The 27337-nt window shown below is 52.2% G+C and overlaps 11 protein-coding genes across 11 annotated transcripts; 5 read left to right on the top strand and 6 right to left on the bottom strand.

Moving 5' to 3' along the window:
• The first annotated feature begins 762 nt into the window (after window positions 1-762).
• Window positions 763-3557, top strand: BZA70DRAFT_112563 (uncharacterized protein). The gene has a single exon (XM_064909425.1). It carries the CDS (start codon window positions 1010-1012, stop codon window positions 3101-3103), a length of 2094 nt encoding a protein of 697 aa, XP_064769750.1. The 5' UTR covers window positions 763-1009; the 3' UTR covers window positions 3104-3557.
• Window positions 3558-4968: 1411 nt separating this feature from the next.
• Window positions 4969-6562, top strand: BZA70DRAFT_298773 (6,7-dimethyl-8-ribityllumazine synthase; the record flags this gene model as incomplete). The annotated part of the gene is made up of 2 exons (XM_064914624.1): window positions 4969-5010; window positions 6008-6562. The coding sequence occupies 2 exons, from the start codon at window positions 4969-4971 to the stop codon at window positions 6560-6562; spliced, it is 597 nt and encodes a 198-aa protein (XP_064769749.1).
• Window positions 6563-6574: 12 nt separating this feature from the next.
• BZA70DRAFT_274926 (uncharacterized protein) lies at window positions 6575-7384 on the bottom strand. The gene is made up of 4 exons (XM_064912057.1): window positions 7201-7384; window positions 7058-7107; window positions 6962-6993; window positions 6575-6881 (listed from the first exon to the last, which is right to left on the bottom strand). Exons 1-4 carry the CDS (start codon window positions 7247-7249, stop codon window positions 6755-6757), a joined length of 258 nt encoding a protein of 85 aa, XP_064769748.1. The 5' UTR covers window positions 7250-7384; the 3' UTR covers window positions 6575-6754.
• A 42-nt stretch (window positions 7385-7426) lies between these two features.
• On the bottom strand, window positions 7427-9758 carry BZA70DRAFT_112439 (uncharacterized protein). Its single transcript, XM_064909423.1, has 2 exons — window positions 9703-9758; window positions 7427-9648 (listed from the first exon to the last, which is right to left on the bottom strand). Exon 2 carries the CDS (start codon window positions 9361-9363, stop codon window positions 7711-7713), a length of 1653 nt encoding a protein of 550 aa, XP_064769747.1. The 5' UTR covers window positions 9364-9648; window positions 9703-9758; the 3' UTR covers window positions 7427-7710.
• A 1398-nt stretch (window positions 9759-11156) lies between these two features.
• On the top strand, window positions 11157-13208 carry BZA70DRAFT_274920 (cytochrome c oxidase subunit VA-domain-containing protein). The gene is made up of 2 exons (XM_064912056.1): window positions 11157-11498; window positions 12524-13208. The coding sequence occupies exons 1-2, from the start codon at window positions 11311-11313 to the stop codon at window positions 12804-12806; spliced, it is 471 nt and encodes a 156-aa protein (XP_064769746.1). The 5' UTR covers window positions 11157-11310; the 3' UTR covers window positions 12807-13208.
• On the bottom strand, window positions 13209-14557 carry BZA70DRAFT_274918 (nucleoside diphosphate kinase). The gene is made up of 6 exons (XM_064912055.1): window positions 14451-14557; window positions 14326-14384; window positions 14137-14229; window positions 13996-14072; window positions 13859-13923; window positions 13209-13783 (listed from the first exon to the last, which is right to left on the bottom strand). Exons 1-6 carry the CDS (start codon window positions 14481-14483, stop codon window positions 13655-13657), a joined length of 456 nt encoding a protein of 151 aa, XP_064769745.1. The 5' UTR covers window positions 14484-14557; the 3' UTR covers window positions 13209-13654.
• A 751-nt stretch (window positions 14558-15308) lies between these two features.
• On the top strand, window positions 15309-17212 carry BZA70DRAFT_266129 (uncharacterized protein; the record flags this gene model as incomplete). The annotated part of the gene is made up of 2 exons (XM_064911008.1): window positions 15309-15594; window positions 15669-17212. The coding sequence occupies 2 exons, from the start codon at window positions 15309-15311 to the stop codon at window positions 17210-17212; spliced, it is 1830 nt and encodes a 609-aa protein (XP_064769744.1).
• A 670-nt stretch (window positions 17213-17882) lies between these two features.
• BZA70DRAFT_112394 (glucose inhibited division protein A-domain-containing protein) lies at window positions 17883-20360 on the top strand. The gene has a single exon (XM_064909422.1). It carries the CDS (start codon window positions 18113-18115, stop codon window positions 20237-20239), a length of 2127 nt encoding a protein of 708 aa, XP_064769743.1. The 5' UTR covers window positions 17883-18112; the 3' UTR covers window positions 20240-20360.
• BZA70DRAFT_112343 (kinase phosphorylation protein-domain-containing protein) lies at window positions 20291-21267 on the bottom strand. The gene has a single exon (XM_064909421.1). The coding sequence runs from the start codon at window positions 21144-21146 to the stop codon at window positions 20343-20345; it is 804 nt and encodes a 267-aa protein (XP_064769742.1). The 5' UTR covers window positions 21147-21267; the 3' UTR covers window positions 20291-20342.
• A 1269-nt stretch (window positions 21268-22536) lies between these two features.
• Window positions 22537-24168, bottom strand: BZA70DRAFT_255308 (protein kinase; the record flags this gene model as incomplete). The annotated part of the gene is made up of 4 exons (XM_064910776.1): window positions 24046-24168; window positions 23762-23934; window positions 23469-23553; window positions 22537-23414 (listed from the first exon to the last, which is right to left on the bottom strand). The coding sequence occupies exons 1-4, from the start codon at window positions 24080-24082 to the stop codon at window positions 22537-22539; spliced, it is 1173 nt and encodes a 390-aa protein (XP_064769741.1). The 5' UTR covers window positions 24083-24168.
• Window positions 24169-27262, bottom strand: BZA70DRAFT_274911 (putative mannosyl-oligosaccharide glucosidase). The gene is made up of 2 exons (XM_064912054.1): window positions 26038-27262; window positions 24169-25961 (listed from the first exon to the last, which is right to left on the bottom strand). Exons 1-2 carry the CDS (start codon window positions 26996-26998, stop codon window positions 24409-24411), a joined length of 2514 nt encoding a protein of 837 aa, XP_064769740.1. The 5' UTR covers window positions 26999-27262; the 3' UTR covers window positions 24169-24408.
• Window positions 27263-27337: the final 75 nt, after the last annotated feature.

Below are 27337 nucleotides of genomic sequence, written 5' to 3'. Positions count from 1 at the left end.
CAGCCGGGCGTCGTGGAGACGAGAGCGAGAACGTGCGCGCGAATGCAGAAAGAAGTAAACAAAGCTGAATCCATCTGGGCTCGCACGCAGAAATAAGCTTTCGACAGTCGCACAAATTACATAATATATATCATAATCTAATTAGAGTTTGTCTCTGAGAGGGTAACCGCCAAGCGAGGAAATAAGTAAGTCTGAGCAGCGGCCGTTGTTACCTGTTTGCCTTCCTTATGCGAACAGTCGCGTACGTCGTCGCAAACCGTACAGAAGAGCTCTTCAATCACCAGGGATCTGGTTGCTTCTTATTGCTTCTTGTTGCTGCCGAGCAGATCTACACATCCCGCCAGCAGAGGACTTGCAGCCGTGCCGTCGTCCAGCCAGGCGTATTAAACAACCGACTCTTATCTGAATCTCTAGACTCGCTCGAGCACAGGCTCTCCACCGTCGCCACTTCTCGTACCCTCCCAGACAGAAGTAGCGCGACAGCAGCAGCGGCGGCATCCGTACGTTTGCAGTAGTAGACAGTCTCGCAGCGTAGCGTGTATCGTCGCAACTGCCCGATCAGGCTCATGCAGCGCCTGAGTTCATCTGTATCTCTCTAGTTACGAGCGCATTCTGTTGAGCTGTACTCTGCCTTCGACTCTAGATACTAAACACCTCCAGGCTCTTCGAACAAAGACGCAGACAGGCGTCATGTCAGCTGTCGTTCTGTCGTTGCCACTGATCCTCATCTCTGACAGTCCCCGGCCCGACCTGCGGTGCGTGGGCGGAGAGAGCAGAGAGGAGCTGGCACCGGGCCGGTTACCTGCGGTCTCGCCGCCCCTGACCCTGACCCTAGTCGACCCGCAAACATCCTCTCCCTGGGTCAGCCTTTCTCGAGAACTTCGAATTTTATTCTGCTGCTGCAGCCAGCGCTACCCACCCTCTCTTTTACCACTTCCTCTGCTCTTCTTCTCTTTTCCTCCTCCCTCTCTCCTCCTCCTCCTCACTATCCACCCTCTCCCGTCCCCAAATGCCCCCTCTTCGTCTGACGGTCCGCAACGTCGTCCGCGTCGCTGCGGTCTTCATCGTCCTCCTCATCCTCTTTGCTCCGCCAGCAAAGCGCGAAGACCGCGTCGCCCCGGCATACTCCTCCGCCTCCAGGCCTAGCTCACATGTCCCCCCGTCTTTCCTGACCGACAAAAACAAGCCGGCTGCGCCGGCCGGCTCGGCTACGGCCAAAACCCCTTTACAGAAGTCGCGCTTCGGCCAGCAGGTCGTCGACGGCGCCGCCAGCCCCCCTCTCGACAAGTCATCCAAGACCAGCGTTAGCATCACCACCACCGCTGCCACCCCGGCGGCGAAAATCGGAGAGGAGGTCTCGAATCTGGTCGTCCCGCCGCCTGCTTATCCTCCTCCTGCTCCGCCCGCCCCTGTCGCTCCTGCGTCTTACGAAAGTCTATCCGAGTCTCTGCCAAAACCAGCTGCTGATGCCGCTCCTCCTTCCGCGCCAGCTGTGAACAAAGAGGCGCTCGTTCCCCCTGAGAAGACTGAGAGCAAAGCGGTTGCAAACGAAGTCCCGGGGCTCGACGTTGCACAACCTCCGGCGCCGGTCAAGGAGACTACAAGCGCTGATTCAGTCACCCCGAAGGTCGAAGCGACTGCCCCTACCCCTGCGGCTGTTTTGGAGACCCCTAAAGCTGAGGAGGAATCTAAGCCTGCTGCTGCTAAGGAAGTATCTAAAGTCGATGCTCAAGTCGAGCCGGTTGCTGCTCCCGCTGCTCCCGCTGCTGCTCCTGCCGGATTTGCGGCTGAGGCTGAGCCGGCTAAGCTGCCCCAGGAGCCGGTGGTTGAAGAGCCAAAGGCTAAAGAGGTCCTAAACCCCGAGACGGAGATCGTTCCACCGGATATGAAGCTTGAGGACGCCCCGGCTGCCGCTGAAGAAAAGAAGGAAGAAGTGCCGGTTGTTGCTGCGGAGCCTGTTGCAAAACCTGTCACGGTACCAGTCGCGGCTGAGGTCAAGGCTCCCAAGAAGCCGGCTTCGATTTACTTGGTGAACAGTCCTCGGTACCATTTCGAGGTCATTCTTCCGTTCCTTTCGGTGATGTCTGATCTGCCGGATACGGAGGTGACTCTGTGGGCACTGGCGGAAGGATACAAGCGATTTGGAGTGCGGCCGATGCTTGACGAGGCGGCCCAGCCCAAGGGCTTGAATATGATTGACATCGAGCGGTTTGTGGAGGAGAAGAAGACGCCTGATTTCATTTTCCTGACGAGTTGTCCCGAGGACGTCAGCAAGACTTCGCCGAAGCTGGCCGAGTTCCTCGAGAAGGGTGCGTACGTGCAGTGCATTGTTCACGAGGCTAGCAAGTGGGATCCGCGCGAAGGCGGGGAGTCGCCGTACGTGGAGGCAATCAAGTTTATGATTCCGTGGGTGAAGAAGGGCCAGTGGGAGTTTGTGACGCTTGCTCCGCACGTGCAGCGCTACGTGCACGCGAACTTCCCGAAGTTTATGAACACGCCGGAGGTTGAGTATGACGCGCGAATCGTGCACCCAGTCTTCAAGGTCGCCAAGACGGACGGCGAGGTCGAGGTCCAGCAGCCGTTTGCGGCGATTCCGGGCAAGTTCGAGCCCTGGCGACGAAACTACGTGCGCATCTTTGAGCACTACGTGCGGACGCAGCCGCAGGCCGATTTGCATCTGGTGGGCTCGGGCAATCCGCTTGATGTGCCGCCGGAGATCAAGGACCGGATCAAGTACCGCCGCAACCTCGAGTTTCCCGAGTACTTTGCGCACCTGTCGCAGGCGATTAGCATCATCCCCGCGTTTGCGACGCCTGAGTACACGAAGAACCAGGCGTCGTCGTCTGTTGCGACGGCGATTATTTGCGGCGTGCCGCTGATTGGCGATAAAGAGATTGCGTCTGCGTACTCGCAGATTCCGGCGGACGCGATGTGGGTGCAGAAGGAAGGGCAGAGTGAGATCGAGCTGTTTGCGGAGATCAGTCGGATGGACAAGTCAGTGTGGATGGAGAAGAAGAAGCGGATCTTGCGGTTGCGCGACGAGATGGTGTTGGAGAACAAGGCGTTATTTTCAAAAGTGCTTGAGGATCTCGCGAAACGATAGAGAGGAGAAGTAGAAAGAGGTGGAGATGATGAAAGTGCATGCTACATTAGGGCAACTGGAAAGAGATAATGGGCAAACGAAGATGTTTGTCACAAGTGTATAATTAGCATAATGAGCTTGTCTTTTTTTATATTTCATTTTATATTTCATTTTTTGCTTACAGTTTATATTCATAATACTTTGCTTGAATTCATTATGTACTCAGTGTTTCGTTATAATCTTGGTTTATTTCATATTTCATATTTCGGTATATTTATTCATTCGCATGCATAGTCAATAGAGCTTACAGCACACTTACAAAAGCTCTCAACTACTTGTTACGAACAAGACAGGAAAGGGAAGGGCAGAGCAGAGTTGCTAAGCCGCGTGGGCCGGGGCTGGGAGTTGTCGCCGCAGTGGGTCGGTCTGATTGCGAGGGAGGAAGGGAAAGCTAAAGAAAAGGGGAGGAGGAGGGAGATTTACAGGACTAGTTGACGCGGCCGGCATGCCAAATGGAGGACAGGAGAAATGAGATGCGAGATCAGGACGTAAGGCTGCAGTAGCGTGAGCAGTGGACAGCGGCAGCGAGCAGCACGTCCTCCGGCAGATGGAGCTCAGAAAGTCACGAAGCGGGCGGTTTGAGTGCGCAGCGCAGTAGTAGTGGCAGCAGCAGCGGCAGCAGAGAAGCAGCAGGATGAGCTCCTAGGAATCGTTGCTGTCGTCATTTAAAGGGACGTACGGAAGCGAGCTCAATTCCGGCAGGTTGGAGCCTTGAGTGAGCCGTGAGGAGGAGGGTAGGGGTGGCTAATAACACCGCAGAGCAGCGCACCAGGCCGAGCAGCGAGCAGAGGAAGAGAGAGGAAGAAGGAGATGCAGTGAAGCTACTGCTATCAGAAAGAACAATAGGGAATAGGAGCAGGATACAGATTATGCACGAGGCAGAGAACAAGAATGGGCTGGCAGGAAGAGCAGCAGCAAGTCCGCGAGCCCTCCTGCCGAGCGCCTGCATCAAACTCACGCAGAACCTTTTTCCAAGCCCAGCGACTGCTGTCTGTCGGCTGGGTCTATATTTGACGCGTCCCTGAGCAGCAAAATGACCTCTCTCTTGCCCCCCCGAGGCCGCACATGATTCACTAGAAGACGCTGTGGAGTCACTGAATGAATGGGCAGAAAACACCAAGTCCGTTGCGAATGGAAATTTACAACGAAGTACGCGGCTGGATTTCTCACAAGGCTCTTAATCAGGTTAACCAGCTGAGACAAGAGGTCGAGCGCAAAATGAACGCAAGGCAAACCCCTTGGTCTTTGTTCTGGCACATTTTCAAGAACTCGTGGCCTACCTTGTGAACATGTTCTCGAAGAAAAGATCAAGAATCACCAATTACTTGTGCCTTCAGACTTTCACAGTCACTGGCGTCTGCTTCGAAATGGCCCGATGCCTATCGTTTTACGCGAGCCACGAACTCGATTTGATCGCTACTCAGCAACTTCTTCGATACTACGATCGAGCACAAGACGAGAGCCTAGTGCATTTGAATTAGTGGACAATACCGCCCGCCCGAGGGCACCGTACAGGTGTAGCCAATGCGGAGGTCTTGATGATGATGATGATGATGATAGATCTTTGTTTTAAGTCCGTTGCAACAACTAGGTTATGACAGACTAGTTGCGGAGGTCTTGGGCATAGAAGAAATTCACCGTTATGCACAGGAAACCCAGGAAACCGAATGAATATTGCAGAGTGAAAGGCAGATTATTTGAAAATTTGCCCAGCGTTATTTTATTTATCAGTGTTATATTATCTATCAGTGTTCTATCAGCGTTATCATGATTTAAAACCAATAAAACAGGAAAGTGAGCGAGGAGCTTGTGGCAGATTTTGACCCATGTACAAACCCAAACCCACAGAAAGACGGGTAGAAGACCCCGTCAGAATAGACCCAGCCCTGTCTGCTGCTGCTGCTAAAAGCTGCTCTGCGGTCCGTGTTTCGTACAAATCTCAGCGGCAGCAGTTCACCGCAAAGATAAAAGCGACTCGCGCGGCCCGGGTCAGACCGACCGTGAAACTCTGTTAAAAGACTTTTTTTCTTTTACCTTTTTACGCGGCCGAGGCGGCGGAGTCGAAGACCAGCGCTCAGCCTCAGCGTTGCCTGCCCGAGTACACCTCGTCCGCCGGTGCAGTTCCTCGCCATCGTCGTCGGTCGTTGTCGTTGGCCGTTGTCGTTTGGTCACAGTCTCTGCGGGCTGCTAGCCGGAATAAGCTCGTGCGTGTGTCCGCTGCTTGCCTGATCTCCGCCGTTTTCTATCATCGCATCGCTGCGCTACATAAATCTCTCATTTTTGATATCTCTTTTGCACCTGCCTCACGCATTAACACCACCGCTGCCCTGTTCTAGGTTTGCATCCTGTTCAGATACCGCTTCTACTAAATCAGTCTCAGATATAGGTAACAGCAAGTAATACATCCAAAGACTACCTCATTCTTCCTCATCCGCCCACTAAACATAACTCAACTCACCTCACTGACTTCATTCCTGTCGCTGCTCAAGGCCTCGCCGACGCGCTTGCTTCTCAGCCGCGACTTCCACTCTCCGTGATGTAATCACTTACTAATGCTACTAGTCACGTGAACTTCGTTAATGGCCTTATGTAATGAATCAATCAGCTATGCTCTACTGCAGGCAATCCGTGCTATCATCGTCACTCGCAAAATTGTATCCTTCCTCATCCATCTCCAATCACCCCCTCCGCAATCCCATCCCTTCTTCTCCTCTACATCTCCAATGGCTGAATACGACTTCAAAGGACCCGGCCACATCGCTGACACCTTCTCCGGTATCTCTCTCCCTCTCCCTCTCCCTTCCCTCTCCCATCTTCTTCCCTTCCCAAGCTAAACTCCCCCACTTTCTCTCCGCTCCAGGCGAGAACCTGCGCATCGGCATCGTCCACACCCGCTGGAACTCAAAAGTCATCCAGCCGCTCCTGAAAGGCACGACCGACAAACTCGCCGCCCTCGGCGTCAAGCCCGAAAACATCGTCATCGAGACCGTCCCGGGCTCCTACGAGCTGCCCTACGCCGTCTCGCGCATGTACGCGGCCTCGCAAATCCAGGCCTCGACATCCACCGCCGGCGCGTCCGCGAGCGTCGACCTTCTCTCCGGCGGCAGCACCACCCCGCCGCCGGCTGCTACCACCGCCACCAAACCGTTCGACGCCATCGTCGCCATCGGCTGTCTCATCAAGGGCGAGACCATGCACTTTGAGTATATCTGCGACTCGGTCTCGCACGCGCTCATGCGTCTGCAGATCGACCTCGGCGTGCCGGTCATCTTTGGCGTGCTCGCGTGCTTGACCGAGGAGCAGGCTATGGCCCGCGCGGGTCTGGTCGAGGGCAAGATGCACAACCATGGCGAGGACTGGGGTGAGGCCGCGGTCGAGATGGGCGCGAATGCGGCAAAGTGGAATAGTGGAAAGTTTTAAGCTGTATATAGATAAATTTTCTGTCTTTTGATCATTATATATTTACATGAAAAGTTCTTATTATCATCCTGCTCTCCCACCACAAGCTGGTGGAGTTATCCATGAAAAGTAGACACAACTGTGGTCTACACACTGACCCAACTATGTCATTCCCTAGTACTTGCACAGACTATGTAATCTCATCATCATCATCTAAATGCCAACATTTCGCACCCCCGGATTCGAATACGTCTCCAACTGATTCCGGCCCCGCCGTAAAAGATACTCGATCGTAGTAAAATCCGACTTTGGCACCGTCAAGTGTTGTCTAAATTGCAGTCTGCAGACACTCTTTATTAGTCGTCGTTCTCTGCAGTTTTAGATCATTGGATCGTGAGTTGGTGTATGAAGATGGCGTACCTGGTGAACTGGAGGAAGTTATGTCGCGATTCCTATACGATGAGTTGGTCAGTTGCCCACTCTGTTCTTGAGAAACGTATGAGAAAAGCTACATACTGCAGGCTTAACCCGTATGGCACGTAGACAAGATCGATACATGCTCAACACTACACTCAACCATCAGCATCATCATCCTATCCACACATACTTCCACCATTCCACCCACCCCCCCTCTCTCTCCAAAGACAGAATCAACCTACCATCCCTCTGAAGACCCGTTAACCGGCCTTTCTTCCGCGCGACCACCATTGTCAAGTATAAAGGCGATCAAAGCGTTCGCGTACAATTCATGTAATATCGACTCCAGAATCAAATAGCTCCAACTACTAATCCCGAACTTCCATCGGGAGACGTCACGGGTCACGTGGTCTCGCCGCACGGGGGGTCGAGGCAGATGCGAATCCAAGTGGTGCGCGAAACTATTGTGAATTGTCTTATGAGCGGTAGAATTGGAAGATTTAGACGATTTGGATAGGATATATAGTTAGAAAGAAAGATCTAAAAGTATTTGAAATTTGCAATGCAACAAACAACTCCGCAACCACGCGGGTGATCTCGAGCAGCTCTGTAGTTTGTGATCGCGAGCTGATTTACCAGTCTCGTCATTGTTCTCACTATTGCTTTCTCCATTATTTGTAAAAATGGACTAGCTACTATCCTCCTATGCGGCATTTGCTGCCTCCAACTCGCCACCGACTTTGAATTCGTCCTTAACCACCGACTAGTCCTTCGTGCTTCCAAAAAGGGAGAGAAATCTGGCGCTTCGCATGATGAAAGACCTGCCAAGGAGCTGGCTCGTAACACCAGACAAGGTGCTCACAGAGAAGAAACTGGCTGGTCCGAAAGTCATCGCAAGCGCAAAGCCATTTCTGTGTATCGGTGTGGTGTTGTGTAATAACACTGTCCGCGACAACGCGACCCTCTAGCGCCGACCATTCTTTCCTGAACTTTGCTCTCCAGCTTGGCTGCGCTCGACGATAGTCCATTTTCATCACAAAAGGCAGATCATTTTCTATCGTTCTTGTCATCTTAGCGAGAATGTAGGTAAGCATGTCAAGCCGCGGCGTGTGGTAGCAAGGCAGATAGTCTGTCTTGTACCGTCGCCAGCCGGCGGAGTCCGTCAGCGTTGTTGTTTGCAGCATCGGGATCGCGTCTGGGTTTCCGGATCGCGCCCAGATCCGCCACTCTTCGGGCTTGTACCAGTTGTTGTAGAGGTAACCCCAGAGGCGGAAAGCATTTCGTTCGCGGCACCAGTCGTACATCTCTGTAGCGCACTGTCGGTGAATCTCATCTGCTGTGGAAAATGCACCATTGCTGTCTGGGATAAGAGGGTGCAGATAGTAATGCCTGGTAAACATGCTGACAATCGCAGATTTCTCTTTCTTTGCCACAGTTTCAAGGCAGTCGTCCTTGCCTGCAATCTCTGCTTCCGTTTTAACAGAGCATATGCATATCCCGTCACGGTGGTCGCCCAATGGCCGCTGTGTCAAGACTGAACCCCAGCAAATGTCCAGATTAGGAACCAGCTGCCGCGCCTGCTTTGCATCGTAGTCCGCCTGCGAATATGTCCTCTTTCTATCATTCAGCCTCTCATTCAGCGCGCGTTTGGCAAACACAAAGCTGAAGTGAACCTTTGTATCCGGCAAAGCTTGCTCGATCGCAGCGCGCTCGCGTTGATTTTCGCTGCAGCCAAAGTATTCCGGCTCGATGCCAGTCTGTTTGAGATCCAGAAACAGGGTTTTGAAAATACTGGTGATAGCGTCTGGGTCTGCAGACCTCTCTCCATCTGGTCCCGGAAGCGTTTCCAGGAATGCGTAGCATACCGGTATTCCCGTACCGTCAACCTCCGCGAGAATGGAAAACAGCTCCACATCAGTTCTGTTGATTTTGTAGGTTGTCTCAATGGCAACCTCGTTCACAGTGGATTTAATCCGGCTGATGATGTCATTGCTAAAGATAGCGATGCAGTACATATTGTCGGCGGTGTATTGTTTTCCTGTGAATGCAGGGTACTCTTCAAGCAGCAAAAGTGTGGATTGGCGCGGGTCGGGGTGGAGCCGACAGTTTTCCTCGTTTGCTTTACGCCAGAGTTGCTGGATATGCATCTCATTGACAGACCATGCGCCGGGAATCGCACCATGGTTTCTCAGGCCATAGTTGACATCGTCTTGAGTGCTACTAAAGCCGGCGATCCTCCGATAAACAAAATCTTTCACCTCTGGCGTGGTGCTGAGATCTTCGTAGCCCACGTGGTGCTCGTGGCTTAACCTCAGGCGGACTGTCTGCTGCTGCAGATTGATCTCGAGCGAGAGACTGCTTTTGCAGTAGACTCTATCCAACCCTTCCTCGCTGCACTCTATCATGTCGTCGTCCCAACGCCACTCCTTGACAACCGTATTATTGTTTCTGGTCCTATCCTGACAGCAGTAGAACTCCAAGGTGGTAGTCTCCGGGCCTTTGACGGTTCGGTCATAGACAAACCGGTAGCCTCCTGCTTCCCAAAGAGCTTCCAGAAGCTCTTCGGCCGCCCAGCGAAATGCTTCGAGCTCCTGGTCGCCTCGGCCTGGAAGCGGATGTGGATTGTAAGTAAAACTAACTGGCAGGTAATCAAACAGAAAAGTTTTGTCGGCTGTGTGCGTCCGCAATTCCTGATTTTTTCGTTAGCGTAAAATCAAGCGAAATAGAAAAGAACTGGACCATACACTTCCGTATTCAAATTCGTACCAGTCGTGCGCTGATTTCACAAAAACTCTGACCAGATGTCATAAACATCCTGCAGATCTCGCTTCCGTGAAGACTTTCCACTGGTCTCACTATGCGCCCCGTTGCTCGATTCCGGACTGTGGGGTTCAGAGCTTTGAGAGCGGGAGTGAGTTTCTTCTTCCACTGTTCGTGGGGTAGACGCCGCGCGAGCGGTAAGATCTGGGGTCTGTTTAGCCTTCCCACAGGTCGTACTTCGCGCCCCGCTACTCGTCAACGGAAAGCATCTCAGACTGTGAAATTCAGAGCATTGAGAGCAAAAAAGTGTCGGCGGCACTTCTTCTATCTCCGTTGGTGTGGGAGACGCCGGGCGGCTTGCTGCTCTTGCTCCGGTGAATCATGTGTTTGCGGTACTTCTTCCACCGTTTACGTGGTAGGCGCCGCGGCAGCTTGCTGAACTCGCTCCGGTATATGCTGGATTCGTGGCACTTCTCTCACCGTTTGTGTGGTGGGCGGCGCGCCAGCAGGCAGAGCTCGCCTTGGTGGAGGCCTCCCGTGGGGCATACTACGCGTCTCGTTGAACATGGGTTGAAAGCGATTCTCGGTGTAGGGCTACTGGTATTGAGGGTAGAACTGGGGTTGTGGCATTACTGGCGGATACACCGGGCCAGCAGGCATTTTTTGAATCGGTATATACATCCCACAGGCCGAACTGCGCGCCCTGTTCATCATGATTGGAAAACGATCGAGTGTGTGGGGTGTCAAGCAGTGAGTGCAGAACTGGGTCCCTGGCACAGCTGGTCCCGTCATTTGTGCGGGATACATCACGCCGAATGCTGAAATAAAAGGTCAGTTAAGTCACTGACTCGGGATAGTGGTGTTGAACTCACGGCCAGTCATCGTTGTCTGCATGAAAGACAACTAAAACGCGTCAGGGATGTAGTAAAACACCACTGATATTAGATACAGAAGGCTAGATGTATAAACAAACGCGTTTTGTGTATTGAGACAGCGCGCAAAAGCTGAAATGATAAGCAACAACCAGTAGGAGAAGCAGGTCGGACGCGAAGCAGGTGGGGAAGGAGTCTCGTCGCGTGCGGGTGGTCTAAATTATTTGGAATGTTAGGTAGCGCGTACATGACTAAGCTAATCACGTGCAGTAATCTGCGGTAGTAGAGATTAGTCACGTGCTAGCTGCTGAATTAGTAATGATACAGTCATATATTTAGGCAACTGCAGATGCTGCTGTGTCTTGTGTCTTCACATCGTCGGATATATACAGATATTTCTACCTTGCTTTGGCTAATTGTCTGCTTCTTTTACAATACTCTGCATCCTCTTCACTACAAACCTGCCCACCTCCAAGACTAACAAACGTAGGCAGCGAGGACAAATCAGGGTTCGGGGTCCGCATTTGTCAACGACGCCGGGGCTCTGCTTCGTCCCTCGACTGCTTTCCTCCTCCCGAAGTTTTCATCTCTTTTTCGACCTTCCTCTCTTCTTCCCCATCCAACTCTCCATCCACCTCGCGGTTCTTCCATCTCCTCGCCCGGAACAAACTCTTCCTTTGCTCCTCTTTTCTCTCATTTTTTAATTTTACTTGCATCCAAATGGCTTCTATCTTCCGATCCTCCTCCGCCGCCGCCGCCGCCGTTCTTCGACGACAGCTCCCCGTCGCGCGACAGCTTCCGATTGGCGCCAACAGACTCGTCCTCGCCTCCCGCGCTCGCGTCCCCTGCGCCGCCGTCCGATCCTACTCCGCCCATGCCGACGAGTCCTACGATGAGTTCAACGCCAGGTCAGTGCTTTCGTATCTTGTTTTCCAACCGTCGATTTCTTGTTTCTTTGCCGCTCCGTGTGTCTCTGTGTTTGGGTCTGTCTGAGTTTGCTCCTCGACGAGCGTCAATGTCTCGCTATCCGTTTGAGGATGGGGGACATCGAGGATTTCATCAGTGATATGGAAAGAAAGAAGCGACGTTTATGTTGTATTCGAACGTCCTCCGCGTTATCTATCGCTCTCGCTGGCCAGATGCTTCCACTCGACTTGGCGTGCGAAAGATATGAGTCTATGCCTGCCCGCATTACTTGCATCTTCTTCACTATTTAATTTGCGTGGAAAGAGAATGATGTGAATTCGCACCTCCTTTGCCTGTGGTTGCTGGCTCTCCGTGCGAGCTTCTATCCTTGCATACCCGGGTCTGGAAGCAGGGAAGAGGTAACCATCACATCTCCGATTCACGTCTCAAAATCATCATACTCTACATCTGATTGGGTTTCCTTATTTTTGGAGAAATGGGATTCACAGGCTATCTCTTCCATGCAACGCTTAGAAGAGCTTATCGTGGTTTTGTTTTCCTCTTGCTTCGACTCGAAGTATCATGCCACTTCAGCAATCTACGCAACCACACCGCCTCTCTCCGAATTGCTACAGAATCTACAATCAGAACCCTTCTCCAAAGTCCAGAAGGTTTTATTTACTCTATCCCCGAGTCTTAAGCAAGATCTCCACCTGGACAAGATCAAACCCAAGGCAGAAAAACGTCATACGCACTTTTGTCTGCCTCGGAGGACGGCTGGGATTGAAGGATGCGCACTGCAATTTGGAGAGCTGTGGTTGGCTTGCTGTTTTGGTGTCATGATTGCGGAGACCTCGCGCGGCTTTTCTCCGCGATTTCGGCTCCGTGATTGTGCTTGCTGGGTGGAAGTCACGTGAATGGCTAGCCAGACTCTTGAAGCAGCACACACACAGGGAGAGGGCTAAGAGCATAGTTTCGACTAACAATTAGATTGTGGACTAAACTGACTTTATATAAACCCCTGCAGATTCGAGAAGGAGTTCGACGAAGCCTACGATTCCTTTGAGGTCCAGCGAGTTCTGACAAACTGCTTCTCCTACGACCACGTTCCCTCGCCTGCCGTGATCGTCAAGGCCCTCACTGCCGCCCGTCGCGTCAACGACTTTGCCACTGCCGTCCGCGTGTTTGAGGCCATAAAGCTGAAGGTCCCTGCCAAGCACCACTACGAGGCTTACCTCGAGGAGCTGGCTGGCATCCGCGAGAAGTTGGGCGTCCCACTCAAGGAGGAGCTTTTCCCCGAGTCAAAATAAACGAGCCTAGTCTTTGAGCAAGTGTGCTCGAGAAGGGAGGAAAGAAAAGAGAGAAATGCAAATGATGAGAAAAATATAGGAGAAGGGGGTTATTGAGTTTGATGCTCATAATATGGCTGGATATTTCCTATCTTTCATTATTTTATTTTGAAAAATAAAGATAATCATAAACACCTACAGAAGTTGTTGTCTTTCTTGGAGCGAGTTGGATGCGACTGGAGAGTTCGGAGAAGGACTAGAAGCAGGTAGTTGGTTCTTTTGTCAGTGTTGCTCTTGTACTATTTCATTTTCATTTTTCTCTTTTCTTATCATTCTTCTTCCGTCTATTTTGTCTCTTCATTCTGTTTTATTCACATTTCCTTTAATTTTATTACTTCCCCGGTTTGGGAATCACACATCACTTACAATTTTTATACTTATCATAATGACGTAAATTGCCCTGTTTGCTTCTCGTTGAAGCAGCTGCTGCAGTCCATATGTTCTTTTCTCATATTAGTTTTGGATCTTAGGTTGGTCGTTGCAACACATAATTTACATAGCTCTTTCTCATATGCACTCTGCGTAATCTTTAATGTGAGTAATGATGAAGTCTACAGATATGTTATAATACGATTCCTTTTCATTGTAATTTATTGGACTGCCGACATGCTACAACCCAGCCAGCAAACATCCGGGAACCAGCAGATCCCAAAAGATATACACATTCTCCGACATCTGCCTTCAGATCAGAGCAAATCTATACAGACCAAAACCGCTACTGCCGCCATTCACTGACGTGATGTAGACAGATCGCTTTTTAAAATACAACAAAAGAAGAAAAGAGACAGGTAGAGTAGACGTCGAAACGTTTACTCGTAAACCCACTTGAAGATGGTGGGGGTGTAGGAGACGATCTCCTCAGGCTTGAACCAGAGACCAATCTCCTTCTTGGCGTTCTCGACAGAGTCGGAACCGTGGCAGACGTTGCGGCCGACGTCCTGTGGAAAGGAGAGAGTTAGCGATTGGACTGATGTAGCACTGAGAGAAGATGAAGGAAAAGGAGGTCAGCTTACGATGGCGTAGTCACCACGGATGGTACCGGGGACGGCAGCAAGGGGGTTGGTGGCTCCGAGGAGAACTTGGGAGATGATTATTAGTATAATAGATCAAGAGAGATCGTTGTGGGATATGCAAAGGAAATAAGACATACCACGTCCGGTCTTGACGGCGTCCTTGCCCTCCCAGACCATAGCGCAGACGGGGCCGGAAAGCATGTACTTCAGGAGACTGAGGGAATAATGGTCGTTAGAGAAGCTGATAGATTGAGAATTCTCGAGGAATTCTAGCTTACCCAGGGAAGAAGCCCTTGGTGGTGAGGTCAGCGTAGTGCTCACGGAGAAGCGACTCGGAAGCGTTGGTGAGCTTGATTCCGACAAGCTTGTATCTGCAGAGATCGAAGAAGTTAGTAGCCAGTCCCAGGTCACGTTCATAGACGAGCTATAGACAAATAACAAGAATTGTCCACAGAAGAGAAACATACCCCTTCGACTCGAAACGGGAGATGATGGGGGAGATGAGTCCACGCTGGACACCATCAGGCTAAGCAACACATAGACAAGTCAGCGAACGAGCCCGAAATTCACAATTGAACAAACTCCAACACACCTTGATAGCAATGAAGGTCTGTTCGTCGGCCATTTTTCTTTTTTGTAGTCTGGTTCTTGGGATGCAGGCTGTAGGGAAACAGAAGAGGAGGGAAGAAAAAAAAAACTTGCTGCGCGAGCGCGCCCAGTCGCTGCTGCTGGTTGGGCGCGTGGATGCGGGCTGGCGTGCGTCTGGCCCCAGAATAGCGAGCACGTGGTCTGCCGGGTTTCCGGGCCCCAGAATAGGCTCTCAGGGCAAGGGCCGCCGCCCAGGGCCGCGAGTCGGTCGCGAATCGCGCACTCAAAGCAAGGGAGACCGCACCTTCGTCCTTGTCTGGACGGTTGACCACGCTCGGCTGCCTTCTCTCTCGTCCGGTTCAGTTTGGTGAACAGTGCTGCTACTGCTCTTTGGCCTGCTTCTTCTCTGTAGCTATTTATACCCTCTGGCTCAAGCATACCGACCGCCCGCGACGCAGTTTCCGCTTGCTTCGCGCGTCCCAGAATCACGTCGTCGTTGCTGTCGCAGTCCGCGTCGTCGCCGCGTCCGGGACCAGTGCCCTTGCTCGCGTCGGCCCTCTCCGCAGCCGTTCCGCTTCTTCCTGTCTTTGTACTCGTTAGTCTTGTGTTAGTCCCTGTCGCTGTCGCTGTCTCTCCCACGAAAAGGCGAGGGCTCAACAGTAACAACAGCCACAGCCACAACAACAACAGCAGCACAAAGCATCGGACCCCGCGTGCCAGCAGCAGCTCAAGAGGAAGCTCAACCCACCCGTCTCCGCGCAGACGTATCCGCTCCCCCGCAAAGACTCCGACCCGCCAACCCCACCGACGCAGAGTTGTCCACAGAGTCTCAAACCAAGCAGTATCAGAATCATCTTCATCCATGGACGGCGTCTCGTCTCCGGGGCTCGCCCGCGCCAGCTCTCTCCGCGCGACCACTGGCAAAAACATCTACAACTTTGAGCTCGTCAAAAAGGTCCGCTCCGATCTCAGCGCGCCCTCGTCCGCAGCCGCAGCCGTCACGCCAGGATCAAACTCCGGTCCGTCCGATGCTCTCAAAGAACGTCGTCGTCAGCGAGCGTTCCGGTTATCACTCTCTATCCCTCGCGCTCCTCCTCCGCCTCCTCCCGAGGTCACCACTCCTATCACTGAGGATGCTTCTTCCGTCGGTATGTTTCTTTGCATGTACTTGTTTTTATTTCAAAATACAGAAACTCTAACGAATCTCGCGTCCTCTTCACAGCTCCCGATCTCTTTGTCTCTCCCAAAATGCCGACCAAGCCTGCGCGCGACTCGGTCTTTTTCGACGAGGCCGCCGACAACTTTCTCACTCTGTTAGCTGCCAAGGAACGCCGTGTTCTCGAGCTCCGCTCTGAGCTCGCGAGCGCAGAAGCCGACCTCCAACAGCTCCAGCAGCAGTACTCGGCCCACGAAGAGCGTCCCCGACGCGCAGCGCCAGTGCCACTTCTTCAGCAGCCTTTTGCGAACGCGCTTCACGGCCACCATTCCAGTCAGCCTTACTCCGCCATGGCGGCCGCGACCACTGCCGCTTCACATGTTAACGCCCATGTCCGTGCGCGCTCGTCGCTCGACCGTCAGAGCATCACCTCTGCCTCGAGCTCAACAAGCAGCACCACAACCACAATCACCAACGACGGCAATCAAACCAAGGCCGCCGGCGCAGGCCGCATGCTCAACGGCTCGTTCCCGTTCCCGAGTCCGCCCAAGACGGCCCCGTCAGGTCGTCCGCTCGCGCCGCCGCGTACTTCGTCGCTCGCAGATAAGCCCGCCGGCGACCGGGCGCAGCCAAATCCGCTGTCGTCTAGTCCCGCGCCGATCGACGACCTGCCGTACCTGATGCACAACGACGAGTTTGAGTACGACGACGAGTCGCGGAATAATCCCAACGTGCCGATTCGCGCCGAGGAGGTGATTGTCATGGGCAAGAAGATTGCCGAGGGCATCAACTCGCACTTTTGGAACTTTTACAACGACATCAAGGCCGCTGCCGTTGGTGAAGAATTGCTCGGAGCGCCTTCTCGGCGCAGCGGCGCAAACGGATCACCTGTCCGGGATTATCAGCAGGCGGGAATGGGTTCATCTGCTGCCGCGAACGGGAAATCAAAGATGCTCGAGCGTGGATCAAGTGCGGCGCCAGCCAACCAAATCAATTGGCAGCACTCCCGCTCGTCGACCTACGACTCACACGATAGCGCGAACGATTACATCGACGAGGACGAGGGTCAATCCGATGATGACGACAACCACAGCACCCCGACACGGGTGTCGGATTCACCACCTATACGGCACATCTCGAGCTTTGTGAACTCCCCCGTGCTGTCAGAGCCGCTGGGAATTGACTCGGCTGAATTCCGAGGCTCGCCCCAGTCAAAGCATGGTCACAGCATGCGCAGCCACCCGCTTCGCCGCACTCTTACCGAACAGCAGCAGCAGCAGTTGCAACAACAACAACAACAACAACCACAGCAGCAGCAACTGTCAGCAGGGGAGTACAACGGCTACAGCGTGCTGCGCGAGACGCCAGCTGCTGTGTCGTCCACGTCGCTGATCGATCTTGAGTCCTCCGAAGACGAATCACATACGTCTGCGCCGCCGTCTCTCACCAACACCGTGCAGTCCCGGATCTCGACGACGGAACCTAGCAAGCGCTACAGCGTTTACAACATGGACTTTGATCTCGCGGCTGCCACGGCTGCCGCAGGTAACGGGACGGCGGCCAGCAGTCGGAGTAGTAGCAGAAGCCGAGGATCGTCACTCTTTCAGTGATCGAGCATCTAGAGTTGTACTCACATCATAAATCCTCCTTGCTTCCTTCCTTTTCCCAGCAGCTCTGATCTGTTTTTTTTTTCTTTCTTTTCTATATTTTTATTTTTTTACGGATGATGAACCTGCATAAATGTGGTCGACGGGCGAATGAGCTTTTTTTCTCTAACTTTTCTTTCCATTCCTTTTTTTCCCTTCCTTGTAAATCTATCAAGTGCTCTTCTTTTTTTTGTACATTATTTTCTGTTTACAGCTTGCATCATAAACTTTTCTATGTCGAGATTTCCTCTCTCTTTCTCTCTCTTTTTTCAACGATTATTAATGGGGTATCAATAACGTAGGTCTCCTACTTTACTATCGAGGTTGTTTTTCTTTTCCATTTATTTTTCTACTTCAGGCTGAGTTTATGACAGGGCGCGCGGAGGTGGTGGGTGGTCTTGTCTTTTCTTACTTCTTTCTTTTCGTCATGATTATATCTGTACTTCTTTTCATGTTTTTTTGGTTTCGTGAATTATGAGATTGAGTAAACATTATCGAGTTGGCGGAGGTTGATTTGCCGGGTGCGGATAGATCTGATAGGCACCGTGGGGCGGAGGCAGTCAGACAATTAGACAATTGAGCAATCGAACCTTCCAGACTAGGACTAGCAAATACGAAATACCGAGAGTGAATAACTATTTGCACAAATAATCACTATAGAAATAGATGTTCACTTGGACGTAGGAGACGAGAGAGCCGCGCTTGTAGCATTTGTATTGAGCTAAAATCCGGTTGGGAGTTTTCGATTTGCGTCCCGAAAAATTCGTCCAAAAGTTGAAAAACTACAGGCTATTTATTATCCACTCACATCATCGACAAGCAAGAGAAGGATTACTTCAATACGCTCAATCGAGAAGGAGAGGAATGAGCTTTACGAGGAATACTCTTGTTTTACAAAGGACAGGGGTCAAGAGCTGCCTGCGCAGCCATGCCTCTGGCTTCGTTCAACAACGACGAGGCATCTCCGTGCACGCCGACAACCTTGCGTCAATAATCGCTGCCGCGACAACAGACGCTACCCCCGACGTGATTGTCATCGGCGGCGGTCATGCGGGATGCGAAGCAGCGGCCGGAGCGGCGCGGACGGGCGCGCGAACGATGTTGCTCACGCAGTCTATCGCCGGGATCGGGACCGCGAGCTGTAACCCATCCATCGGCGGAGTCGGCAAGGGAAACATCGTGCGCGAGATCGACGCGCTCGGAGGCGTGATGGGTCGGGTTGCTGATTTGGGCGGGACGTATTTCTCGATTTTGAACGCCACCCGCGGACCTGCGGTGTGGGGACCGCGGTGCCTGATTGACCGGAAATTGTACAAGAAGCATATGCAGAACGAGATGTTGAACTATCCCGGATTGCAGGTCAAGGAAGGAAGCGTCCGGGATCTTATTATCGAGCACTACGCGCATGATTCGAGTACCCCCGGAAGCCGAAAGCACGGCGTCATTCGTGGCGTCATCTTGGACAATGGCGAGGTCATCCCCACAAAGAAAGTAATCATCACCACCGGCACCTTCCTACGCGGCGAGATCCACATCGGTCTACACTTCTACCCTGCCGGTCGCATCAACGAGCCCGCGTCGTTTGGAATTAGCGAAACGCTGGCCGAAGCGGGCTTTGAGCTTGGTCGCATGAAAACCGGTACGCCGCCGCGACTGGACGGCAGGACGATCAATAAACGCATTCTGCCGGTTGCGCCTGGAAGCAAGACTCCGCAGCCGTTCAGCTATATGCACGATCGCGTTGCTCTCGATTACCAGATTCCGGTGCATACGACCTGCACGAACGAGACATCGCACAACATCATTCGCGACAATCTACACACGACATTGCATATCCGCGAGACCGTGCGCGGCCCGCGGTACTGCCCTTCGATCGAGTCGAAGATTATCAGATTCGCAGACAAGAAGTCGCATCTGATCTGGCTCGAGCCGGAAGGGTTCGATACAGATATTGTCTATCCCGCGGGTTTTAGCGTGACACTGCCTGCGGATCTGCAGCTTAAAGTCCTGCGCACGATACTGGGACTCGAGGATGTCACGATGACGCAGCCGGGGTACGGAGTTGAGTACGATTTCGTTGATCCGCGGCAGCTGAAGCCGACGCTCGAGACAAAGCCTATCGACGGACTCTACCTGGCCGGACAGATCAACGGCACGACCGGATACGAAGAAGCAGCGGGCCAGGGTATAATGGCGGGCCTGAACGCCGGGTTTGCAAGCCAAGACCAGGACCCGCTTGTGCTGTCGCGCAGCGATGCATATATTGGCGTGATGATTGACGACCTGATCACAAAGGGCGTGGAGGAGCCGTATCGCATGTTTACTTCGCGCGCGGAGTTTAGGCTGAGCTTGCGCTCAGATAACGCAGACTCGCGCTTGACGCCTGTGGCATACGAGCGCGGGATAGTTTCAGAGGAAAGATATGCGCGGGCGAAAAAGTCTATGGAGCTGGTTGAGCAAGCGATTGAGTGCTTGAGGAACAACAAGATGTCGTTGAAGGCGTGGTCAAATATTGAGAATATCCCTCTATTCCGTGGTATTGGTGCACGGACAGGGTTTGAGATGGTCGAGCAGCACACTGAACTGTGCCGACCAATGCTGACCGGTCTCGGCTTTGAGAGACTGGATGAGCTCGATACAACGACCGTGAATAAGATTGCGTTCGAAGCACAGTACTACCACTTAATTCGGCGCGAGAATGCAAACATCAAAGCATTCAGGGAGAGCGAGGAGATCAAGCTGCCGTCGGGAATCGATTACTCGCAGTTTCCGATGTGGTTTTCAACAGAGGCAATCACGGCCCTGAATAAAGTCCAACCGACAACTCTGGGCCAGGCGAAACGGATCCAGGGAACCACGCCGGTTGAGATCATGCAGCTGATGCGACTGAGGTATAAGCTGGCGGCTATTGCTAAAGATCAAATGAGCGAGCAAAAGACTGCTGAGCCTGGAGTCTTCGTCGACGGACCTGCCCTAGGGGCGCAGTTATGAAAAGTCTTTATATAGAAGAGGAGTTTTGCTAGTCTAGCTTGGATAGATTCATTTGTTGGTTTGTAAGATAGGGCTATTTTTATATAATACAGTATATTCTAAACTATTTCCTGTCCACCAAACGTCTTCTAGACGGATGGATGAACTCCTCACTCGCCGCACTTTGCGAGACCTCGCTTCGATTTTTCTCCGACCGTTCATTGCGAGCAGGTTTTTCTCTGTCTTCAACCATATCTTGCTTTCTTACATCACGATCAGCACGGCGGTCACGAGCGTCTTCGTCATCGCGAGACCGGTGGCGATGCTCATGAGGTCGATGATGATGCCGATGGTGGTGGTGGTGATGTCGTCTATGACGCGATCTTTCATCAGCAGCGTCCTCTGAGCGGTCCCGCGCTCTGTGGTGACTTGAGCGGTGGCGTCCATGGTCTCTGCTATCAGACCGTCTGTGATGTCTTGGTTCGGATCTTCTCGATCTATCTGGACTCCTACTCCTACTTCTGCTCCGACTCCCGCTCTTCTCGCGTACTCTGTCATCCCCATCGCTATCATCATCACGAGGCTTGGGAACATACGGAATCCCCAAAGCCTCAGCCAGTGCCCGCTCTTCCGCCTCCTTAACCTCCCTCCTCTCCTTCGCTTTCCTCCGCCGTCTCTCCTCCTCCGTCTCCCTTCTCGCCCTCCTTCCCTCCTCGCTCCTCTCCTCATCCTTCTCCTCATCGCCCGCCTTCCCATCTCTAGCGTACCAGAGCGCGTCGCCGCGCTGCCCGAGCCGCTGCACGGGCGCCATGATCGAGTGGCCGAGGTAATGGTCGCGCTGCTTGTCCGTCTTCACTTCGTCCCATGAAAACGCAGCGCGTCCGCCTCGCACGCCTTCGCGCGTAGGCTTACCGATCATCAAGTCCATATTGTTATGAGTGCGCTACTGACGATTCCTAGACGATTACTTTGCAGACTGCTCTTTTCTTTCTTCGTTGTTCACACGCACAAAAGAAGCGTCGCCATCCTCGCTCTCTGTCTGTCGTCGAGCCGCACAGCTCGCTTTGCCTTGACAAAACCCGCTGCCGCGCATCGTCTTACAGAAACTTAATGACGTCACCAGGTAATATCCGTCTTAAATAGCAGCGGGGGCAGCGAATATCACGCGAGGATGCTACATGCGAGGGAGAAAGAAAGAGTTGGCGATGGATACAGAGAAAGAGAGAAAGAGAGAGAGGAGAGTGCGGTAGTTGGACGGGGTACCGCTAGACGAGCTGAACAGCGCTGGCTTTGCTCGCTACTCGCTACCTTCTATCAGTGCATCTGAGTGCTATTATCTAATCAGCTGTTCAGTTCAGATAACAGCGACAAAAGTTCAAGTAGACGTAAACGTAAACTTGAAGCGAACGGAAATCGGCTCGTAGAGGGCTCTGGCATCGTCACCTGGCGCGGTCTGTACTTGATGAACATCATGCAACACCGCCGATCACCTTCCTTCTTTCGTTCCCCCCCCAAACTTGCCCCTCGCTGACGCCATTGATCGCCGCTTCCTTGGCTCACCGATGTGAGGAATCAAGACTGGCTGAGGAACATCTGAACAGACTGATAGATTAAGGGAAAAAATTAAGGCTCTTTTTTGAACAAGGCGACTAATCAAAACAACACACTAGTCAAAGTAATAGGATAACAAATAGACATTTTGAACTCAGGTTAGAAACATAACGCGCAAAACAATATAGAAAAATAGACATATAATAGGAAACACGACAACCACATAAAACTACTCACTATTTCTCTACTCATCCCTCCTCGATCTCGGCTAGACTTCTCAGTATGAGTAGACAGCCGAAAAGCAGCAGGAAAAGACAATTAGAGAAACAAGGAGGAAAATATATAAGAAAGAGTATCTCCATCGCCACTGTCGACAGCAATAAAAGATACAAAAGGGAAGACGGAAGACGTATGGAGCGTAAATAATAAAGATCTGAAACAAAATAACGCGAGCAAACCCGATTCCAAAGAAGCAACAACAGGCAATAAGAAGCAAACGGACAAGACAAACAACAAAGGAAAAAAGAAAAGAACAAACCGGACGATTAGAAAAAAACCCAGTTTTTTTATGCAACGAAATCAGACAGACTTTACCAATACGCAATAATGTTATAACCTCCAGCATGTATATATACACACCACATTAAGATCCGAGAGCTTTTCTGATACTATGGGAATCGCAAAACTAGACGAGACAAAAGCAAAGCACAGTATGTACTGCTTTTCTCATCCTTTATTTTCTCTTGTTTTCATCTCAGCTTTCTCCTTCACTCAAGAGTGACTTTCATCTGATCTGGCATCAGTGGAGTAAAGTTATTGAGATCGATTCCTCTTTCTAGTAAAGCAGCCCGTGCATGTGGTGGAACCAGCTTCTCATTCAACTCTGGCGCGATCGACAGCTCGTGCAGCGAGAAATCAAAGAGCGGAGGCAATTGACGAGGCGGATTGCTAGGATGTCTAGAGTCCGGCAACAGTGTGAAGGGGTCGCGGAGTTCATCGAAAAATGGGTGGCACATAGCCTCGATTGCCGACAGACGCTGGTTGGGATTGTATTCAAGCAATCGCGAAATGAGATCAATCGCATCAGGGGGTCCTCGTCGGAACACTTTCGAGAAGGGGTGAGGCCGAATTTGAGGGAATTTGTGCTCCATGTAGTTGGGGTTCATGGTCTTGATCTGCTCGCGCGTCGGGGTACCAAGGACCTTGATGATCTCAACAAGCTGATCGATTCCAGACTCACCGGGGAAGAGGGGTTTTCCGAGCATCAGCTCGGCCATGACACAACCAGTCGACCAGACGTCGATCTTGGTCGTGTAGTTTGCAGCACCAAAGATCAGCTCAGGCGCACGGTAGTAGCGCGAGCAAATGTAAGACACGTTGGGTTCTCCAGCCACGAGGATCTTTGCCGATCCAAAATCACACAGCTTGAGAATCCCTGTCTTGGGATCGGTGAGAAGGTTCTGGGGCTTGATGTCACGATGGCAGATGCCCTGCGAGTGGATGTACGCGAGTGAGCGGAAGAGTTGGTAGATGTAGAGCTTGATCTCGAGCATAGGCATCGTTTGCTCGAGTTTTAAAAAGTGACGGGAGGCCCGGTAGACGGTCTCGGGTATGAATTCGAGGATGAGATTGAGGTAGACCTCCTCTTTGGGCGGGGGTATGAACGAATCGTCCTTGCGATCATAGGCAGTTGAAGAACGACCAGACTCGGTTGAATAGAAGAAAGCGATGAGATCGACAACGTTGGGGTGCTTGACCAGACGCATGATTTGCAGTTCACGATTCTAAAAAAGTCAAACAAGACAACACAGTAAGTACGTAATATATTAAAAGGCATGAATCGTAGCAAGCAGCAGAGCAAAATCGTTCTCGAAAAAAAGGGGAGGTGGAAGCCGAATCAAAGAGAAAGGACAAGCAATATGGAAGTAAAAAATACAAGGCAAAGTAGAGCGAGAACGATAGAGCAGCGCGCGGGGAAGAGAGGCTTCTCACCTTGAAACGCTTGTCCTGGAGCACGCGCTTTATGGCCACTTCCTGGCCCGATGGCTGGAGGTTGGTATGAAACACGACACCGAACGATCCATTTCCGACGACCTTGCATTCGGTGTAGCAGAGTTCCTTGATCTCACCGGTGCGGCCGTCGTGGACCTTTTCGCGGACGACGTCTGGCGAGGGGGTGTTAGAGCTAAAGAAGGAAGGAGTCAAGATGGCTGGGCCCACCGCGGGCAGCCGCGGGCGGAGAGCGACGAAGAGCAGAGAAAAGAGGAGCAACATACCACCGAGACGCGTATTCTCGAGACTGCTGTGGGACATTGAGCTGCGAGGACGGGTGAGGGAGTGGAAGAAGGTGGGCGATTGTTGACCTTTGGGAGCAGGACACGAGAGAGGAAGCTGAGCCTTGAGACTTGGTGAGGGGACTCAGCGTGGCCCCGGGGGGGCGTCACCCTACATCGCGGGTCATGTGGCGCACTGACTCATGGATTATGTCATCTAAATGACGTCACTGACAGAAGGGGTAGTCCTGCCGCGTCCAAGCTCATTTACTTCATTTCTTCTGGCACGAGACCCGGGCCAGTGCTCTGCTATTTACCAACTGTTGTTTATGTTCAGACGCGTCTTTTATTCTACTCTACTCAGCTCTACTTACCGCCCAACTCAGCCGGCATGCTCATAATCATCGTCGTCAGCGACGTCCATCCCGTAAAATGCTTCACGCCCTTGGCCTTTCCCTCGCTCTGCTCGTACTGCTCCCACGCAAACCCAGTCTCCTCCCACTGCTTGTACACTGTCTGCACAATGTTCGTTCGCAGTTGACTGTATATTTCCTTCAGCTTCTCTCGATCACCTGCGCTTGTCTGCGCGTCCTTGTAGTAGTCTTGGGCCGAGCGCAGAACGAGGTAGTTCATGTTCACCCAGATAGCTCCGCGCCAGTAATCTTCGTCCTTGCCGAACGCGGGCTCGCGCTTCGACAGACTTCGGATTCCGAACGCGGACCACACTCCCTCAGGGTCCAAAATCCTGTCAAGAACGCGTCCGATCTTGTCTGCTGGTACTAGTCCAAGCATAAAAGGCACCAGCGTGACGTAGCCCTCGTGGCACTCTGGAACACGTCTGTCCTCCTCCATATCCCACGTCAGATCGCAGTACATGCCGTCCTCTTCACTCCAGTGGAGGTCTTCAAGATTAGCCTCAATTCCCTCAAGAACCTTCTCATAGAGCTTGATATCGGCCTCGGGCGCGCCGACAAATCGCGATATCTTGATCATTGCCTTCGTCATCGAGCCCATCCACGCCATCAAGTCTACATGCATCTCTGCAGGGTGAGGCATCGCTGCGCGCGGATAGTCGTCAAGACCCGACGTTAAGCAATGGTTCGGGGTTCGTCCTCGCCATCTGTAGCCCTCAGTCCACGACTTTGGGCGCGCGTCATCTGGATTGTGCCAGGACCGAATATCAGCAGCCTGCGTGCGTCGAAACCAGTTATAGTGCCTCTTGAGTGTTGGATAGAGTCGCTTTAGCGCTGCGCGAGCCATAGCGGGCGAATGCAAATACGCCAAACGGGGCGAAGAGTCAGGAAAGTTGATCAACTGCTGCTGCTCGTTGTCGCCAACGGGGACTCCCCTACGTTCGGCGTAGGCAAACTTTTCGACATCATCAATAAACTCGACAAGCGTCAGCATCATCGTCGGCGGATTCGCGTACGACGGGAACTGAGTCTGGAACTCCTTTGGAACTTTACTCCGCGCTTCCTCGCCCAGAATTTGCTCACGCGCGATCCAGCCGTCTTCGTCCGTGAGACTGAACCAGCTCTTGATGACCTCCAGCGCGAGATCCGGGTCCCACTTCAGAACGGGCAAAAGATGGAATCCTTCGTCCCAGTAGAATCCTCTGGGGAAAAAGGGTCGCGACGGAACCGTACAAAAGAGCTCTGTCGCGGGAACCTCTGTTACGTCGGATTGTCCTTTGTAATTCCAAAACTCCTCCTCTTCTTCGTCGTCATAAGCCCCGTCCGACTTGTCTACCAACGATGTACCCTGGAAGTATCCGATACCTCCCATCAAGTTAGAAACAAGTGCTTTTCCCATTGAAACGTGCTCGGCATCGGTGAACGGCTCAGCTGCTGGGAAAGTTTTGCTGTAGCGCTCGTCAAAATCATCAATGCTCTGTTCAAGCACAGAAGTCAATTTCTCAGCTACAAGAAATGCCTCGTTAGCAAAAATCAATCATACCCCGCAGTCTGTAGCCACCAAATTCAATCTCGAACTTACACGTCATCTCGCCCTCACCGTCCTGCTCAAACAAGATATCAAACTCGAATCCACCCTTGAAGCTTCTCTGGAGGAAATGCAGATTTCCGTCCCTCTCCGGGGTATCGTACAGCGTGAAGATTGGTACCGGTCCCGGCATAGTCTCACGGGGGTATGCAGTCTGGACTTCTTTGATCTGTTCCTGCATCAATGCCATATAGTAATCCATCGAGCGCCAGATCGTATCACCATTGACAGCCAGCGTGCGAGCATGCCACGCGTCGGCGGGGTGCATGTAGCTAAGCGGGTGCGTGTTTTCGGCAGCATCGTTCGTCTCCGGACCGTACGTTACTGCGATTCTGAATCGGCCGAGAGAAGAGATCTCGCCCTCGTACTCGACATCGCCTTTATAGCCGGTATGACTGTATTGACTGGTTCGTCGACTGGTCGACAAGCCCTGGGTACCAAAATAGAAGATTATAGAGGTAGATCCCTCAGCCTCTTTTGGTACACCACGAACTCTCAGAGCCCAGTTCGAGCCATCCTTGACAAATTCGGTGTAGATATCGACCGCATTCTCGACATCGTGCAGAACCTGCCTGCCTCCAGAACGGGCGTCGTACGCCTCCCATCCGTAGCCCTTGAAGTCGTGGCCAGTCTCGCACGAGTGCCGAGTGAATCGCAGACCGGTATACGTGTCTGTATTGTGCCACATCAGTCCAGCGAGGAACGACTCCGGCAGTCCGCGAGGACGGATGCCGAGGTAGAGGTTAGGCCGGTATGGGCCCCACTGCAACGTCGCGTTTGATTCACGCGCGTGCTCGGCCAAAAGCACACGCATGTTCAGATCTTCCACATCAGTCAGATCCAACTCGTCGAGTTCATCCTCATCGTCAAACTCGTCCAGCCTGCACAATGCCAGAGCGAAGAATGAGACAATAAGAATCCCGAGCAGGAAGAAGCATCGCGGTCGGAGATTCATTCTCGATCCCGAATTATAGAGCGTCCACGTCTCTCAATCGGCACAATTGACGGATGTGAAGCGTTTCTCGCCAGTTATATCGTATTTTCTTGAGCTCCGAGCGCAGAGTGATGGAGATCTAACAATTGCTGGCTGCGAGCGTGGAGCGAAAATCAGGGGTGATTGGCCTTTGGTTCCTTTACGCTGAAGCTCAACGTGTTCAGTTGGGAGAATAAGATTTACGTGTTGAAGCCCCATAATAATGAAGTAGCTGTTATATATCAGAGAGGTATTGTTTTGGTATGTTTAGCACTTACCATCAAACTTTAAGGCAATTTTTTGAAGTTTTCGAGATCCCAC

The sequence above is a fragment of the Myxozyma melibiosi genome (genome assembly GCF_037950935.1).
Source record: "Myxozyma melibiosi strain Phaff 52-87 chromosome Unknown BZA70scaffold_2, whole genome shotgun sequence".
NCBI lineage: Eukaryota > Fungi > Ascomycota > Lipomycetes > Lipomycetales > Lipomycetaceae > Myxozyma > Myxozyma melibiosi.
Note: the sequence above shows the minus strand (reverse complement) of the source record. Positions and strands in the feature narration are given on the sequence as shown.

Excerpts from the sequence above, each read along its gene's own strand:
- BZA70DRAFT_112563 (XM_064909425.1), top strand. The coding sequence starts at position 1,010 with ATGCCCCCTCTTCGTCTGACGGTCCGCAACGTCGTCCGCGTCGCTGCG.
- BZA70DRAFT_274926 (XM_064912057.1), bottom strand. The coding sequence starts at position 7,249 with ATGGTGGTCGCGCGGAAGAAAGGCCGGTTAACGGGTCTTCAGAGGGAT. Across the intron at positions 7,108-7,200 it reads AACGGGTCTTCAGAGGGATG|TGTTGAGCATGTATCGATCT; the intron begins GTAGGTTGATTC and ends GGTTGAGTGTAG. Across the intron at positions 6,882-6,961 it reads AACTTCCTCCAGTTCACCAG|ACTGCAATTTAGACAACACT; the intron begins GTACGCCATCTT and ends GAGTGTCTGCAG.
- BZA70DRAFT_112439 (XM_064909423.1), bottom strand. The coding sequence starts at position 9,363 with ATGATAGAGTGCAGCGAGGAAGGGTTGGATAGAGTCTACTGCAAAAGC.
- BZA70DRAFT_274920 (XM_064912056.1), top strand. The coding sequence starts at position 11,311 with ATGGCTTCTATCTTCCGATCCTCCTCCGCCGCCGCCGCCGCCGTTCTT. Across the intron at positions 11,499-12,523 it reads TACGATGAGTTCAACGCCAG|ATTCGAGAAGGAGTTCGACG; the intron begins GTCAGTGCTTTC and ends AAACCCCTGCAG.
- BZA70DRAFT_274918 (XM_064912055.1), bottom strand. The coding sequence starts at position 14,483 with ATGGCCGACGAACAGACCTTCATTGCTATCAAG. Across the intron at positions 14,385-14,450 it reads AGACCTTCATTGCTATCAAG|CCTGATGGTGTCCAGCGTGG; the intron begins GTGTGTTGGAGT and ends TGTGTTGCTTAG. Across the intron at positions 13,924-13,995 it reads CGCCGTCAAGACCGGACGTG|TTCTCCTCGGAGCCACCAAC; the intron begins GTATGTCTTATT and ends TCATCTCCCAAG.
- BZA70DRAFT_112394 (XM_064909422.1), top strand. The coding sequence starts at position 18,113 with ATGAGCTTTACGAGGAATACTCTTGTTTTACAAAGGACAGGGGTCAAG.
- BZA70DRAFT_112343 (XM_064909421.1), bottom strand. The coding sequence starts at position 21,146 with ATGGACTTGATGATCGGTAAGCCTACGCGCGAAGGCGTGCGAGGCGGA.
- BZA70DRAFT_274911 (XM_064912054.1), bottom strand. The coding sequence starts at position 26,998 with ATGAATCTCCGACCGCGATGCTTCTTCCTGCTCGGGATTCTTATTGTC. Across the intron at positions 25,962-26,037 it reads CGGTGAGGGCGAGATGACGT|CTGAGAAATTGACTTCTGTG; the intron begins GTAAGTTCGAGA and ends CATTTCTTGTAG.